At 60.2% G+C, this 16,168-nt stretch overlaps 6 protein-coding genes across 6 annotated transcripts; 3 read left to right on the forward strand and 3 right to left on the reverse strand.

Annotated features, from left to right (window-relative positions):
- Positions 1-199: 199 nt before the first annotated feature.
- Positions 200-1,199, reverse strand: VTJ83DRAFT_1141 (uncharacterized protein; the record flags this gene model as incomplete). Its single annotated transcript, XM_071007268.1, has 2 exons — positions 200-907; positions 969-1,199. 2 exons carry the CDS (start codon positions 1,197-1,199, stop codon positions 200-202), a joined length of 939 nt encoding a protein of 312 aa, XP_070870494.1.
- A 3,565-nt stretch (positions 1,200-4,764) lies between these two features.
- Positions 4,765-7,878, reverse strand: VTJ83DRAFT_1142 (uncharacterized protein; the record flags this gene model as incomplete). Its single annotated transcript, XM_071007269.1, has 7 exons — positions 4,765-5,255; positions 5,415-5,656; positions 5,724-5,929; positions 5,990-6,185; positions 6,260-6,478; positions 6,538-6,877; positions 6,939-7,878. 7 exons carry the CDS (start codon positions 7,876-7,878, stop codon positions 4,765-4,767), a joined length of 2,634 nt encoding a protein of 877 aa, XP_070870495.1.
- A 686-nt stretch (positions 7,879-8,564) lies between these two features.
- VTJ83DRAFT_1143 (uncharacterized protein) lies at positions 8,565-10,080 on the forward strand (the record flags this gene model as incomplete). The annotated part of the gene is made up of 3 exons (XM_071007270.1): positions 8,565-9,017; positions 9,129-9,851; positions 9,919-10,080. The coding sequence occupies 3 exons, from the start codon at positions 8,565-8,567 to the stop codon at positions 10,078-10,080; spliced, it is 1,338 nt and encodes a 445-aa protein (XP_070870496.1).
- A 289-nt stretch (positions 10,081-10,369) lies between these two features.
- Positions 10,370-11,425, forward strand: VTJ83DRAFT_1144 (uncharacterized protein; the record flags this gene model as incomplete). The annotated part of the gene is made up of 2 exons (XM_071007271.1): positions 10,370-10,814; positions 10,908-11,425. The coding sequence occupies 2 exons, from the start codon at positions 10,370-10,372 to the stop codon at positions 11,423-11,425; spliced, it is 963 nt and encodes a 320-aa protein (XP_070870497.1).
- A 336-nt stretch (positions 11,426-11,761) lies between these two features.
- On the reverse strand, positions 11,762-12,826 carry VTJ83DRAFT_1145 (uncharacterized protein; the record flags this gene model as incomplete). Its single annotated transcript, XM_071007272.1, has 1 exon — positions 11,762-12,826. One exon carries the CDS (start codon positions 12,824-12,826, stop codon positions 11,762-11,764), a length of 1,065 nt encoding a protein of 354 aa, XP_070870498.1.
- A 1,494-nt stretch (positions 12,827-14,320) lies between these two features.
- VTJ83DRAFT_1146 (uncharacterized protein) lies at positions 14,321-15,921 on the forward strand (the record flags this gene model as incomplete). Its single annotated transcript, XM_071007273.1, has 2 exons — positions 14,321-14,500; positions 14,551-15,921. The coding sequence occupies 2 exons, from the start codon at positions 14,321-14,323 to the stop codon at positions 15,919-15,921; spliced, it is 1,551 nt and encodes a 516-aa protein (XP_070870499.1).
- Positions 15,922-16,168: the final 247 nt, after the last annotated feature.

The raw sequence follows: 16,168 nt of genomic DNA on the forward strand, positions 1-16,168 counted from the left end.
AGTCTCTGCGGTGGTTGCCCTCGAGCGGGCTTATTATATATACACGATGACCCCATAATGGCGGTCTGGCAGGGCAGAATGCCAGCCTGAGGCACTCACAGGCTTGGTCTGAGTGCTCAGGAAACCCCCTGAGGATGCACGGGACCAGGGTCAAGCCCAAGATTCCGTCACACTTCATTTCCATCTTCTTGACACACCCTCAACTCTGGCCGAGCACAAAATCATACGCGAGCGACCAACGCGCCTGTGGATCGCCCTCCCGAGGACCAAACCTGACCACCAGCTCATCCTTTACGGCAAAGACGGCGTCATTGGTGAGGTACTCATCTCGGTCATCGTACAGCTGCGTCGTCAAGGTTCGAAATCCTGGCGCCGCCACGATGAAGTGGATATGACCCGGCCGATATGGGTGCCTGTCCAACAAGGCCAACAACTGGCCTGCCGGCCCATCGTCGGGTATCGGATATGGGACAGGTCGCAGGCAATAGAAAGCGTAATGGCCGTCTTTGTCCGTCTCGAAACGACCCCGAAAGTTCATGTCGGGCTGCGACTCGTCCTGCTGCTCATACAACCCGTTGGGCGCCGAATGCCACACATCCACAACGGCCCCCTCGATGGGTTGGCCGTTACTCGACAGGACCCGGCCCGTTATAAATGCAGAATCTTCCACCGCTTTCTGATACCACGGAACGGACGGGTTGAGGCCCCGGATGATGGAGCTCCCATTTGGCAGGAGGGGCGCGTTGTGCCGGTAAAAGGGACCGAGTATGGCAGAGGGGGTTTCAGAGCTGGACGTCGCCAGCAGCTTGGATGAGATGTCGTCGACGAGGCTCTCCAGACCCAGGATGTCGCACAGCAATTGGGTCTCGTTTCGCCGGTCATCCGACATCTTGCCGCACTTGTTGAGCTGCGTTGAAGGAGCGTCAGCTCAGGGTCATGACGAGATGACATGGCAACGCCGGACTCACAAATTCGATGGCTGCCTCCCACTCAGCAACCGTCAGGCTGACCTCGCGGGCGAAGTCGTGGAGATGGCGTACGAGGCTGGGCATGATCTGCGCCAGGCGTGGGTTGGCCTTTGGCCCTGTGGCCCTGATCACCTGCTCCGTGATGGCGACATCGTAAAGGGGTTTGGGTGTGCTTTCGGTTGGGGAGAGGGGCGGCGTCAGCATTTGGCTCTCGGAGATCATTTCACCCATGTTGGAGGCTTTTGGGGCAATGCTATGAGTCGAAAGGAAGCTTAAGCAAAAGGCTCGTTGGTGTGGGAGAGAGAGGTTGGCAGTGAACGGCTTCAGAAGAAATGACGATTCGAGGTGACCTCGACTACTTGTAGTATACGGCTCAAACAACCTGAGATCAAATATCAAAAGAAAGGTCGCACGGTGACACACGGTTGGAAAGATATATCTACCCCCTAGTCACCCCCTACCCCCTACCCCCCTCCCCTACCCTTTCCCGCCGGGGGACCCCCTGATATTGGGCATGACACTCGACTGGAAGGGAAGTCTAGACTAGACGATAAACTACACCATCGCCAGAGCCTCACTTGCTTGGATTGAGGCCTGTCGACTCCACCGAGTTACTGAGTTTTGAGGGTGGCTGATAAAATGCGGTGACAGATTCTGGGACCGATGCGAGGGGCCCCGGCCAACCTCGGACCTCCGGCAGCATACTGCGTACATACATACACAGTAACTACCTACTATAGCAACATCTGTTTGGACGAGCTGACATGGTGTAATGGACGCCGTGGCGCCGGATTGCCGGTGCACAGACAGGCCCGGCAAATCAGGGCCAGTCAGCCATGATGGTGCGATTTGGAGAGGAAGGGAGCTTTTGCCATGCAGCGACGCCTCAACCGCGGTTGCGGCTGAGGGAGAACAAGCCCGGCAGAAAGTACAGTACGCCAGCTTCGCCCAATGAACAAGCATGCCTACATACTGCGTACTATACACAGTACACAGTATACGCCCGGGACAAGAAGGGGGAAAAAAGGAGAAGGGGAATCCCTGGAGAGCTCAGTGCAACCCAAACATCCATGCCAGGTCACAGGACAGTAGGGAACTATCTGGTAGCGTATGTACACAGTACACGAATGGCGTTTTTGGTTCCAAAAGGTTTCCAGAAGACCTGAGGGTGGGGAAAGGAGCCGACTGGATGGTTCACGTGTTCGCCAGGGGGGGGTCTTTTGACAGTCTCAACACCCTGTCGTTGGAGCATGGGGGGAGCCAGCCAGGTCAACCGCCTTGCTCAACAATCTTGTCTCCAAGCGCCGGGAAAACAGGGGACGACAGGCCCTCCGCGAGGGTGGTCGGGCACGGAACAAAAGCTCTGGGTTGGAGGACGCTGCCTGCACCATACGCAGTACAGCAGGTAACTAGACAGTTCTGGAGTTGCGGTGAATGCCGCGGGCCCCCCATTCGATGGATAACTACACAGTATGCGGTTGATCCATCCTGGGTCACGGGAGCTGCCGAGTGTTGATACCTTCCTTCGTTCATGACTTCTTTCTCGTTGTTCGTTCCAGACCTTTCTTTTTTCCTGCACGTCTGCAGAGCCAGACCGCTGGGACCGAGGAGCCGGGGTGGGGTAAGGTACCGGGGTGCCCCCACTTAGACCTCAGGGACCAACCTGAACCCTGGGCCTCTTGCCCAAAGGGGAATCTTCTGGTGGGAATCCGATAGGCTTAGGCCCTTGACGCTGGGAAAGCAAACGAAGAACCGAAGCCAGGACGCCACGAACGACCTTGCCACGCTCCCCCCCCCCTTCCCCCCGAACAACAAAGAGAACTGGTGTTCCCGGGAGTTTGGGGCCGCTGCAAATCAGCTGATGATGGGTTCATGACGGACGGCACATGACGAGCTTCGGGCGTTCAGGTACGCTACACTAGTGTGGTCAGTCTCGAATCCAAAAGATTGGTAAAGCAACCTCATCATCATCAGCGTCCATACTGTGTACACAGTACTTTATCATCACCCCGTCCCACCGCTGTTTTGATTCTGGCGGTCTACATCGTAAGGGAATCTCTCTTTTTTCTTTTTCTTTCAGCTTTTTCTTTTTTTTCTTTTTCTGTCTTTGTTTTTTTTTTTTTTTGTTCTTGATTTCTTTCACTCCGTGGCTGCGGGCTGTGGCGGCGGCGGCAAGGCGCTACCATGCAGGCTCAGCCCGTTCGTGAATTCTCCGACAATCGCAGGCAAGGGCGAGACATGTCGGTGTTTCTTTTTGTCTTTTTTTCTCCGAACAACATGGAGAAAGGGGGGATTCGAGGTGAAAGGGGCTTGATGGGAAGTTCTGCGGATGGGACCGCAACCTGCGTGGCTTGAGTGGATCTAGCTATTTCTTTTACGTCGAGTCATGGGCTCTCGATAGACATGCCCACAGACACACGCATATAGCAGGTACCTAGGGGAGGAACTTGCACGGTAGGTATATATACTGTACACATGCCGTCTCGATTGGAGGAGGAGGAGTGTGTAGTACTATAGGTAGGGCACATCATGCATGCCTTGGAGCCCTGCCACAACGGCGTGGACTGGGTGAAACATCAGGGTGTTTGAAGGAACACCATCCACTGTGTGCACAGTACGTCTGTTGAAGACATTGCGGTTCTACAAAACCACGTGTTGCAACACAACGCTCTTTTCAGATCGATCGGCATCTCTGGCTGCCCGCCTAGGGCCCGGATGACAGTGTTGGATACACAGTAGAGCGAGACGCATCTACTAGTAGATCTACCCGCGGGCTCCTTGTTGATGGCCGTCCCTCACCGCTCTGTTGCTTCTTGTGCATCCAAGACAGCTGGATATGGAGCGATCAACGGTATGTACTAGGAGGTTAACGTTATTGGGCGCATGTACCGTACATGTTCATGCAGGTCTTCTCGCAGGCGTGGTGCCATCTGTAACGATTGGCCGGAGAGAATAGCGGTTCGAACGTCTCTGTCTTGGCCCGCATGAGACCTCCCGGTCCAGAGTATCAGGTACTTTAAGGAGAGGAGGTGCACTTGCATAGGTACACAGTGTGTGTGGCCCTACTGACGTCGTGGCCAGTTGTAGCGTGTGCTTCTGGGCATGCGTTCGGGAGGAACGTTCCGCCAGATGTTGTTCCGGGGCTACCTGAGCTACCGTACCTAAGGTAGCTACCTAGGTAGGTACCTGGCAATTGGCTGTGGTCCTGGCGGTGGTGGCGGCTGGAGGTGGAGCCTGGCTATTGTCCTCCTGTTGGACTCGAGTAGGACGACAGGTACCAGGTCAGGTCGTGCGTGGCATGGTGAAGTGGGCGTGGGGCTGCGGGGCTGGAAGTTTCCCGGGTTCTTCCTTCTCACCCCTTCCAGGGTCCAGGCAACGCCGGCTACCGCACCCGGAGATGATGTTGGATGGGAAGGTGCCATGACCGACATAGGGACAGGGCGATAGAGTCTAGGTTTCAGGAGCGGCCTACTGATAAAGGGAATCGAAAGGAGGATTCATTCACACAGATTCAATCCGCGATGACCTCGCCCCAAGTCCTTTCAGGTATGCTGTGTTTGGTATCTTGCACACAGCTGAGCGGACCTCTGGATTTGTCCCGGCGGCAACGGCCGACGTCAGCAGGTGCCACGCAAGGCAGGAAACGGCACTGGCAAGCGCTGGCTACGAGGCGGGGAACATTGGTAGTTGCGTAGTGAGCTTGGACGGGCGTGTCAATCTCTGCCTCCGATTCCTAGAAAGCAGCTCGCCATGTGTGTCTGGGCGATGGGCACAACCCAACGCTGCAACCAACCCCTCACCCCCAGCTCGACGGCCCAAACGTCTCGCCCGGCGGCAACACCACCTGCACCGCGTCGCCCCGATAATCCATCGTCTTCTTGATAACGTCATTCCCCCACCAGCTCGGCGGCTCAATGTTGCGGATCGTAAACGCAAAGAAGATAAACAGCGTGGCCAGCGCCAGCCCGAGATCCAGCCCCGAGCTCGTCAAGAAATTGAGCCTGCTCCACCATCCAAAATGGCGCTTCTTGATAAAGTACTGGAACACCCAGCCCACGATGCCCCAGCTGAGGTAGTTGAGCGGGGTGGCGGGCGGGATCGCTCCCGCGCCGCCAAAGATGACGGGGGCCATGAGGTAGCGCAGGAAGGACTTGGGGCGACGCTTGGCGAGGACGTAGATGACGACGGGGACGATGGCGCCGAGAGGAAAGAAGAAAAAGAGCGCCCCGTAGATTTGGTTGGGCGAGAAGATGCGCGCGGGGCCGATCAGGCCCCAGATGACCGAGGCTGCGACAGTCGCGGCTTGTCAGTTTGGGCACGAAGCAAGGAGTCACGGGCGCAAGCTCGCCATCGTGCCTCTGGAGCACAAGTACCCGGCGGCGGCGGGCTGGCACGAGACCGAAACGGGCAGAGGAAACACAGACGAGGACAAGGGCAAGGGCGTACCAGAGAAGAAGACCCGACCGCCGGGGCAGGTGAAGTGTTCCGGCTGCGTGGGCTCACAGACGGAGGGAATGGTGCGGAGCGCGAAGTTGAGAACGAGAACCTGGATGAAGCAAGACACGGTCGTGGCGACAACCTGGGCCATGAACATGGTCCGCGGCGGGATCTTCATGTAATGGCCAAACTTGAGGTCCGAGACAAAGGTCAGGGCCTGCGACATGGTGATGTAACCAAACGTCTTGAAGCTGTTGGAGGGCAGGGTCAGCGGAACGGGGCGTAGATGTCCGGAGAGGGAGGAGCACGGAGGCTTACATCATCAACCCCAGGGGCCGGCCCGGCTGGATGTAGCCGTACACAAACTCGGTGAGCACATTCAAGCCGATCTGGTTGTTTGTGACGGCCTGGATGATGCCGATGGGCAGCGCGAAGACGAACGAGATGAAGACGGCCAACAGGAATGCCCACCACGTCATGTTGGTGGGCCACGCGAGGACCGTCACGAAGCCGATGGCGAGCATCTACGCGACGGTAAGTCACACGCGGGCCACAAATCACGGCAGAAGTCTGACAAAACGCACCACAGAAAACAAGGACATGTACCACCAGGTGGGCGCCTCCTTGTACCGCCGCATCAGTTTCATGTGGATGTCGGGCTTCTCGTTCGTGCTACTCTTGTACTGCCGCCAGATGGTCTTTCCGTGGTGGAGGTACGTGTAGACGACCAGGGACGCGATGGCAGCAAAGGACAGACCGTAGGCGATGGCAAACGTTGTGCTGCGGATCGTGTAAGTGTTCGTGCGACGCATTGGGCGAGTGGAGGCAAACGAGGGGGCCAAGCAGCCGCGCACCTGAGAAACAGCGGGGAGTAGTTGTTGTACGCCTCAACGTCCAGGGTAAAGTCGGGGGAAAGGATACGCGAGACATTGTACGGGTTGCCCGTGTTGTCGTACGTATTGGAGTCGCTCATGGGCAGATACCAGCCGTACCACACTCCACAGTAATGGAGGACGGAGGTGAGCAGGACAAAAAACAACACCACGCCAATCATGGTGTTGGCGATGGCGTGCCTATGCACACGTTAGCCACGATGGCGAACCGCCCCAGCGGCCTTTGAAGGCTTGCTTACCAAGGGGGGATGAGAGGCGACCCGACAAAACCGGAGATTTGCGTCCAGTCAAAGGTGATGGGCAGAAGCGACAGGCCCGTGGAGTAGCCAAACAGCTGGTTCACGATGGGGCTCTCGGGGAACAGCCAGGTCATGAAAGCGAACGAGCTGAGGAACTGGGCCAGGAAGCCCGGGATGAAGTAGTAGACGAAGGAGCCGGCGGTGATGAGGGCAAACCACGTATATCGGGGCATGGTGCCGCCGAGAACCGTGGGGTCGCGGTCGTCGCCTCGCTCATACATGGCGTTCATGAGGGTGACGGCGACGAGGTTGCCAGGCCAGATCATGGAGGCAGGATACACTATCGCAGTCAGCATGCCATGCCGCTCCGCGACGAGGCACGAGAGGGGTCGCTGACTCACCCAGGAACTTCCTCATCATGCCGGCGATGCCGTACCCCAAGCTCTGCGTCGACACAACGAGCATCATTTGCCACAGGACACCAAAGTCCTGCTTGTAAAACACCTTTTGGGCCAAGATGATGTCGGTGGCGTACGCGACCGAGAAGGAGACGCCCGCCATGACGACAATGATGGCGTGCTCCTTGATGTTGAAGGGGCCCGGGTTGAGCCTGATCCGAACGGTCCTGATCGGGCCGCCCTTGCCGAGCCACGGCATTGGAAAGGCGATCTCCTTGTCCGGGACGAAGCGGGCCCAGCCGCGGCCGATGGGCCAAGCGATGATCTGGGCGATCAGGGCGCCCAGGCTGATGTTGGGCGAGCGCAACGAGAAGAGCGTGTTCATGCTCGCGCCGAGGAAGATGAGCGACAGGCCGATGGTCCAGGCGCGCAGCGTGTTGCAGGGCAACGAAGGGTCGTCGTAGGGACGGACGGCGGCGCGAACCTCCGGATACGGCGAGTCCTCCATCCCCTCGTCGCCCTCGACACCGTTCCCCTCGGGCAGGACCAGAGGGGCCTGGTCCGAATCGAGCGAGGACTTTCCATCAGCGTCATGGTCGTGGTCGACGCTGGAGACGGAATGGCGGGGAAGCGCTTGATGACGTTGGGAATAGTCAGCCGGCAGGTTGGGGTCGATCAGGAGCTCATCCTCGGAGTTCTCCGGGTCAAAGGCGGCATCTTCCAGGGTTGTCTTGAATCGAGACAGACGGTCCTTGAGCCCTGCAAGGGGAGATTGAGCATCGTGGAGGGAGGATGACGTGCCGGGTCGCGAGCCCCGGCGTCCAGAAGGTCCAGAGGTCGACCCAGAGGCTGGCTCAGGGTGCGAGTCGTCGTCAACCCTCGTCCTCGAGGCCAGAGGTTGCAGGGGTACATCCTCGGATGAGGAGCCCGGCGGCTGGGGCATGGTGATGATGGCTTTCCGGATGGAGAATTACACCCAGGCCCGTCATCAAACATGGGGGGGGGGGGAGCAGACCAAGGCGTGGAGAATGATTAGCTACGTCGGGGTGATGTGTTGTAACGGACCAAATCAGACGCAAATGCCGATGGACGTGAGAAGAATCTGTGTAAGTAGGTTGAAAACAGATCTATGCCACGTCGCCCCTTGGGTCATGAGGTTTGGATGTCCTCGGATGTGATGGGTGCTGCTAGTCGTCGAAGACCAGCGGTTTGTCTCTTAGGGAACGGGCGAAGGAAGGTCACGATATTCTGGTAAGCTTCCTTCAATAAACCCAGAACAAATGTGTGAACAGCGAAGAGCGGCCTGCGCACTCATACGGGGCGATGAGAATGTTCGTGGAGCATTGTTTGCCGCGTTGATCTTGTATGGGTTGTGTCTTATTCAGACCGGATTCCGGCCAAGTGGCCCCTGGACCTTTGTCCCAGACAACCCTGAAACCATCTCCGGCTTCAGGGTTGACAGTGGCAGAGTGGCATTGGCGCAGGGGATGCCCGATGCGCTAGCCTCGATTTGGTTAGGCACAGCAGGTCCCGGGGTAACATTCCGCAACCCGAACTTCATCACAAGCATTCCGCAGGGAACCCTCAACACCAGACCCTTCTCAAAGCTGCACCACGCCACCCGATGACATGCGCCGCGTCGTCGTGACTGGCCTCGGCGCAGTCACGCCGTTGGGAGTAGGTGTGCGCCGGACATGGCAGCGGCTTCTGGCCGGCGAGTCCGGGATAGTAAGCGTTGCCGACCGTGGCAATGACCCGGCCGAGCAAGCTCAATGGCGCTCCTTGACCAGCACGGTGGCTGGGATCGTGCCGGCTGCTGCTACACCTGCCGCTCGTGGACAGCCCTCGCAACGATCTGTCGACAAGGGCCTTTGGAACGCCGCTGACTGGCTCGACCCTGCCGACCAACGGCGCATGTCCACCTTCACCCAGTACGCCGTCGCCGCCGCCGACATGGCCCTGCGCGACGCCGGCTGGAAGCCTTCACTTCCCGAGGACCAGGAAATGACCGGGGTGTGCCTCGGCAGCGGCATTGGAAATCTTCACGACATCTATGCGACCAGCCTGGCTTTCGACCAAGGGGTAGGCTTCCCTCCTCCCCGCTTGCAAGGGGACATAGCCAAGTCCAAAGGACGTCGATATGCTGAGACTTGTATGCGTGCGCGCGCGGCACGTTGGTTTTCGTGAGCCTAGGGTTACAAGAAGGTCTCTCCGCTGTTCGTGCCCAAGATCCTTATAAACCTCGCCGCCGGGCACATCGCCATGCGCCACGGCCTGCGGGGGCCCAACCACGCAGCCACCACGGCCTGCACAACAGGGGCGCACTCCGTCGGCGACGCGGCGCGCTTCATCGCCTTTGGCGACGCCGACGTCATGGTGGCCGGCGGCTCAGAGTCGTGCATCCACCCGCTGGCCTTTGCCGGCTTCGGCCGCTCGCGCTCTCTGTCGACCGCCTTCCACCACGACCCGGCCGCCAGCTGCCGCCCCTTTGATGCCGACCGCGACGGCTTCGTCATTGCCGAGGGGGCCGCCGTCCTGGTGCTCGAGGAGCTCGAGCACGCCCGCCGCCGCGGAGCCCGCATCCTCGCCGAGCTGCGCGGCTATGGATGTAGCGGCGACGCGCACCACCCGACCGCGCCCCGCGAAGACGGTTCGGGCGCTCTTTCTGCGATGCGCAAGGCCCTGCGCCAGGCTCGTCTCCGCCCGCGTGACGTTGACTACATCAACGCCCACGCCACGGGCACCGCCGTCGGCGACAAGGCCGAGGCGGCGGCCATCCGGGCGCTGATGCTGGGCGAGGACGGGGTGGATCAGGAGAGCCGCGTCACGGTGAGCAGCACGAAAGGGGCCGTCGGACACCTGCTGGGTGCGGCTGGGGCCATCGAAGCCATGTTTGCCGTGCTGGCCGTTTCCGAGGTGAGTTGGGAGAGAGAGAGAGAGAGAGAGAGAGAAAAGAGATCTCTGCTCTGCTGACAACAAGCAGAACGCCATACCACCAACGCTGAACCTCTACAAGCCGGATGTCGGGGCAAGCTTCAACTTTGTGCCGCGCGAAGCGCAGGAAAAGAAGGTTCGGGTGGCCGTGTCCAACAGCTTTGGCTTCGGCGGCACAAACGCGTCGCTGGTGTTCTCTGCCTTGGAGTAAGGCAAGGGTCTAACTATGACACGAGCCTGAAATGTGCCCTCCGCCTCTACTGTATAATTCCCTGTATTTGTCTTTTCGATATAGACGGATCGTCCTTGGGAGGCGTTCCGGTGTCCGAATGACCCAATACCCTAACCCTTATCTTGGATTCCGATAAGATTTTTGGTGACGAACTTCACGCTCCCGACGGCTTCGAGGTGACGGCGCGGGGCCTCAACGTCTTCCTCCTCCACCCCTCCTGCAGAAATCCCCAATGGCGTGTCGTGGTTGCAGCGCGAGTCTGGGCGGCATGCCCAAGAGGCTAACGGCGCCTCTCCGCCCTGGCTCCCTCGGGGCCAGCCCGCTGCTTTCATCCCCATCACGAGGCCGCGCCAGGTCAATATCCTCCTCATTCCTCTCCTCCCCCTCAGCTCACTCGCCGCTCTCGTCGTCGCCGGCACACCGTGGTCCGACGTCACCCCTCTCCTATCTCAACGCCGCCGCCCCCGAGCGAACCTTCTCCACAAGCTCGTCCCGCCTCGGCCTAAAAGACAAGCTGTTCGGCCACGTTAGCAAGAGCCTACGGGCCAACCAGAGCAGCTACTACGTCTACAGCGCGACCGAGCGCGTGTACAAGCATTGCGCTTCCCAGGCCGACTACACCATCGACGAGAAGCGCCGCAAGGATGACACCCTGGAGATGACCGCCGAGGGCGAGGAGATCGGCACGAGCGCGGGCAGCGTTTGGCATCAGGGTAAGAGCCTCTTCCACTCTCTACCCCTACCCCTACCCCTCTCCCCCGGGAAGCCCGCGCGCACCCCGCTGACTCCCTCGCCTGCCTAATCAGAGCTCGGCCTCCTCCCCACCTTCAGCACCTGGGCCCACGTCACCATGCTGCACATGTACCTCCTCGCGGCCCGCTACCGCTGCTTCGAGCCCGAGCTCCAGCAGGCCTGGCAGGCCGGGCTGGTCAACCACTTCTTCTACCAGGCCGAGGCCAAGATGGAGGTGGCGCACGCGCTGAGCTCGCGGGCGCTGCGCCAGCGCTACCTCAAGGACCTCTTCGTGCAGTGGCGCGGCGTGATCCTGGCGTACGACGAGGGCGTCGTCAAGGGGGACGCGGTGCTGGCCGAGGCGGTGTGGAGGAACCTGTTCAAGGCGAGGGAGGACGTGGACGCGAGGAAGCTGGCGGCCGTGGTGGCGTGGATGCGGGCGGGGCTGAAGAACCTGGCCGAGATGGACGACGAGGCGGTGCAGCTGGACGCGACGGCGGCGTTCCCGGAGCTGAAGGGGCAGTTTGCCTTGGTGGATGTGCCCACGGCGGTGCTGCGGGGCGAGTTGAAGAAGGCAGAGGCCAAGCCATGAAGAGAGAGAGGAGCCAAGGGCGTATGATGATGTCGTGATGTGCCCAACCTTCTCCGTGTAATATACTAGTGTACATGTTACAATAGACCGCTCCTTGAGTTCGGTTTGGTTTCCCTTTGTTGGATTCTCTTTATACCAAACAGAGCCGCACCTGCCGCTCTTTGCCATGTATTCTATGTAATGATGGTACTCTACAAGCTCTACGGAGCGAAATCGTTTCGGATGGCCAAACATATACGACGATCCTTGTGGCGGGGGGACCCACTCTCCGCGCTCTCCCCCCGCCCCCGCCTCGGCCAAGTCTAAGAGGGACAGACAGCCCCTCTCTCTCCCCCCCTAGTTCTTCTTAGCAAACGCCTTCTGCCTCTCGGCGTACTCCTTGACAATAATCGAGCAGCTCGTCTCGGCGCACAGGCGCTTCCGCCTTTGGACGGGCAGCTTGCTGGCAAACTCGAGCCCGCTGGCGCGCTCGACCGCCTCCAGGGGCACCTCAAAGTCGGAGAGCGGCTTGTCGTTGGGGATCACGGCGTTGGGCAGCACGAACGCGCCCAGGGCGACCTTGCCGTTCTCCTGCTTGCCGGGCGCCTCCTCCTCGGCGTAAATCACCTTGTAAAAGTGCGTCGGCACGGCCACGTTGGGCGGGTTCCCAATCACCTCGTACGTGACCTTCCACTTGCCGTCCGCCGGGTCCCGCTTGGGCAGGTACAGCGGGCCCGTCACCACCCTCACGCTGGGGTACTTTTGCGTCAGGCGGCGGCAAAAGTCCTCAAAGTGCGCCCAGTAGTCGCGGTTGAACCCGTCGCCGACCTGCGGGCACATGTTGGTCAGGTAGAAGGTGTCGTCCATGGCCTGCTGGCTCCACTTGCAGTCGGCGGCGGGGACCTGGTGGCCGCGGTCGTAGCCGGAGCGGAAGTAGTCGGCCAGGCGGGCGCGGAACTTCTCGGGGACCGAGGGGTCCTCGAGGAAGGTGGAGTTCTTGCGGTCGCCGCCGCGGATGGACAGGGAGGCCGGGGTGATGTGCTCGACGACCCAGTGGGGGTTGCGGGTGCGACGGTCGTAGGAGGAAATGAGAGAGGGTCGCGCGGCGAGGTCGGAAACGGGGCCGGGGAAGCCGTACTGGAAGAGGCCGGCCGGGTCGACGGGGGCTACGGAGCCGGTGGGACGGACGGGGGCCGGGGCGGGCGGAGGCGGAGTGAAGACTTGTGACGCGGGGACGGGGACGGTGGCTGGGGCGGATGTGCTTGAAAGAGAAGAAGATGATGGAGGAGGAGGAGGAGGAGCGATGAGGGTGGTCGAGGCGAGGTCCTTCTTGTCGGAGCGCAAGGAGAAGACGGCGGCGGTTGCGGCAGCGCCGGCGCCGGCGCTCGCAGCGGCGATGATGGCGAAAGTGGCCTTGGACATGGCGGGTAGGCGTCGCAGAGATGGGGACGGGTGAATGTGAATTCGTGAGGTGGTGAGAGGAGCAGGAAGGGCTTGGACAAGGTTTCGTCGGCCGGAAGGGGTAAGTCACCTTACTCGCTGCCGTGAGAATGGATGTGTCTCGGCATCCACGGACCCGCTAAATTTTTGGAGATGCGAGGTGCCGGGTGTCTCACCTGGTCGGGGCCAGGTGGAGCCCCGGCCCCCGCCCCCAACCCCCGGCAGCCATCGGGCACCCGAGCTTCGCATTCCTTCGGATCGGCTACCCAAGTGTCCTGCTGTCCATGTATAGTATCGTACGGTAGGTGCGCATCATGGAACCGATCGACAAAGGTGGCTTCGTCCACCTCGGCCAAGAGCCGCCGCCGCGGGCAGGGCCTGCTTGATTTCCAAGGTCATGCGACATGTTGGAGCAACAGGACCGAAAATGGCATGCTGCGTGCGAAGTACACAGTATGCAAGGTAGGCAGGTAACGGGCCTATGTGCTTGTAGCTCGGGAGAGGTGGTGTGGGCGATCCCGCGTGAACCTGGAAGGGACTCGGTTCGAGATGGCAGGTCATCAAGGTGCCAGGCGGTCAGCCCTGTCAGCGACCTATAGTACGCAGTAGGTAGCCACTATCCAAGGTGCTGGGCGTCCCAGCAGGGACCCGCCGACCCCTCGTGACAGAAGGCGGGGGGTTACACCGGATCGAATGACGGGACGACGACGCTGTCAGTGATCGCTGGCCGTCTCCATCGGGCATTCCAGGTTGCCCTGTCCCGTCGCCGTGCAATGCCTGCCATCTGATCTCCTGCTTTGCTGAAGAACTGCCCATCAATGCCCTACACGGTAAGGTAGGTAGGTACCTTGGTGGCCAAGTTCAGGTCTCCCGTCTTTGGCCTGCCTGGGTGGTGACGCGGTTGAGGACCGAGTCAGATAACGTTAGCGTCCCAAACCCACGGTTGGCCCCGTTTTGAGCCTAGGCCCAGTCCACTAGTTAGAGCTGAGCTGGTGGGATGAGGTATGAAACAAAATCTTGTTTTTTTTTGTCTGCAAGACGGTCCCGCCCGGCCCCCCCCCCCCCCCCCTTGCCCTGGCCATCAAGGTTCCCAATCGCAGCAGGCAGACTTCCGCTTTTGTCATCCCGACCCCCACATCCCGTCCTCACCATTTCTTCGTCTCTTCTTATTTCCTTTGCCTCCCCCTCCTTCGCGAGGCCCCCCTCTCCAGCACACGTCGGGCCCGGCCCTGGGCTCTAGTCGCTTTTTTTATCTCCTTCGCCGATGCTGAACCTTCCCGAGGGGGATTGATCAAACTGCAAACCTACGCATCAATCCCTAGGGTAAATAAGCACCCGGCGGCCCTGCAGGTTCTGCACCCACGGTTCGCCACCCGGTTCCAGGCACGCTCTCAACACCGCTGATCTTGTCTGGTCCTGTCAGAGCTCTCAGCATAGCCATCTCACCCCATGACCCTCATCGCCCTCTTCGCAGCCATGGACAACGACACCCGGGGCTGGATCCTCTGCGCCTTCAGCGGCCTGGCCTGCATCCTCGGCGCCACCGTCGTCTGCGTCGACATCCCCATCCGCCTCCTCCCCGGCAAACGCCACTTCCGCATCCAGGAGAGCAATGCCTTCCTAGCCTCGTCGCTCAGCCTGAGCTTCGGCGTCATGGTGAGTCTTGTTCATTCTCTGGCTCAACAACATACTGACTCCCTTCCAAGATCTTCTCCGCTCTCTACAGCATGTTGCCCGAGGCTATGCGATACCTTGCCCGCGACGGCTGGGACGAACATAAAGCCGGCTTCATCGCCATGGCCTGCTTCGTTGCCGGCTTCTTTGGCATCCAGGCCGTCTCTCGCGTCCTCCATCGATACATGCCCTCGCATGTTGTCGACTGCGAACACACCCACGACAGCATCGACGAAGAATGTGGTGATCACCATTTGCATCACCGCCATCACCGCTCTCCTTCCTTGACGCAGAAGCCCATCGATGCCAACACCCCCGGCATGATTGAAGTGATCCACCCCGTCACCGAGAGAACACCCCTGATCGCTTCGGGGGTTCCCGCCAACGGCCACACCCATACCGGCCTCGTGGACGGCAGCGGCTCGACCCCGGCTGCCGAGACCGTCGCTCGCTTTCAAGGTACCAACCGCGCATCTACGCAGACGAAGCGATCCATGAGCATCAAAAGCCGCCTGCTATCCTTCTTCAAAGACACGAAACCCAACTGCGACGAAGATGGGCCGTGCTACGGCTACACCGACCCCTGTGGCCATGAGTGCTTCAAGCACCTCGGCGCGCGCGCCGTCCTTGCCCGCTCCGCCACCCTCCCGTTACTGACCGATGGCTGCGGTGAGACGTGCGAGAACCCGCTGCTCACACCCCGGTACCGCATCGTTCGCACGCACTCGCACACCCACGACGACCATGGACAGGGGAACGGGCACGCCAACGGGCACGATCACGCCCACACTCACCATCACCTCCCACACACCCACGACCCGCACAACGACGTATGCTCCACCTTTCCGGACCTTGACGCCCAGCAACAACCCCAACCGCAACACCACCACCATGTCCCGACCAACGGCTTCCTCTCCATCGGCCTGCAAACCGTCATCGCCATCGCGTTGCACAAGTTCCCCGAGGGCTTCGTCACCTACGCCACCAACCACGCCAACCCCACCCTCGGCTTCAACGTCTTCATGGCCCTCTTCGTGCACAACATCGCCGAAGGCTTCTCCATGGCGTTGCCTCTGTACATGGCGCTAGGCAGCCGCGTCCGCGCCGTGTTTTGGTCCTCGCTGCTGGGCGGCCTCAGCCAGCCTCTGGGGGCGGCGGTTGCCGTGGCGTGGTTGAAGCTGGCCGGCGGCGACGGGCCGGGGAGATGGTTGGGAGGGAAGGAGATGGTGGATAACACGGCGTACGCCGTCTTGTTTGCACTCACGGCTGGCATCATGGTGAGCGTGGCGCTGCAGCTGTTTGCGGAGAGCCTGAGCCTGAACCACAGCAGGAACTTGAGCGTGTTTTTTGCGTTCCTGGGCATGACGATTTTGGGGTTGAGTAATGCTCTGGTTAAAGACTGAGAGGCGATGCCGGGGAGGATGTACCAGAGAGCAGTGTGAGGGACCATGGGCTATGTATCATGTTTGAATGACTGGGATAGGAAAGGCATGGCGGGTGTACTTTGGACGGCGTTGGGTTGACTTTGTTTTCTTCTTGGTGTGTTGTCTTCTTTCGGGCAGGTAGAACGGACATGGCATGATATATACCCAGACAGGTCTCCGACGGGTTGGGTGGGTGGCGTTTGCGAGGGCGGCTCATTCATCTCTA

Source organism: Remersonia thermophila, chromosome 1, assembly GCF_042764415.1.
Source record: "Remersonia thermophila strain ATCC 22073 chromosome 1, whole genome shotgun sequence".
NCBI classification, from domain to species: Eukaryota; Fungi; Ascomycota; class Sordariomycetes; order Sordariales; family Chaetomiaceae; genus Remersonia; species Remersonia thermophila.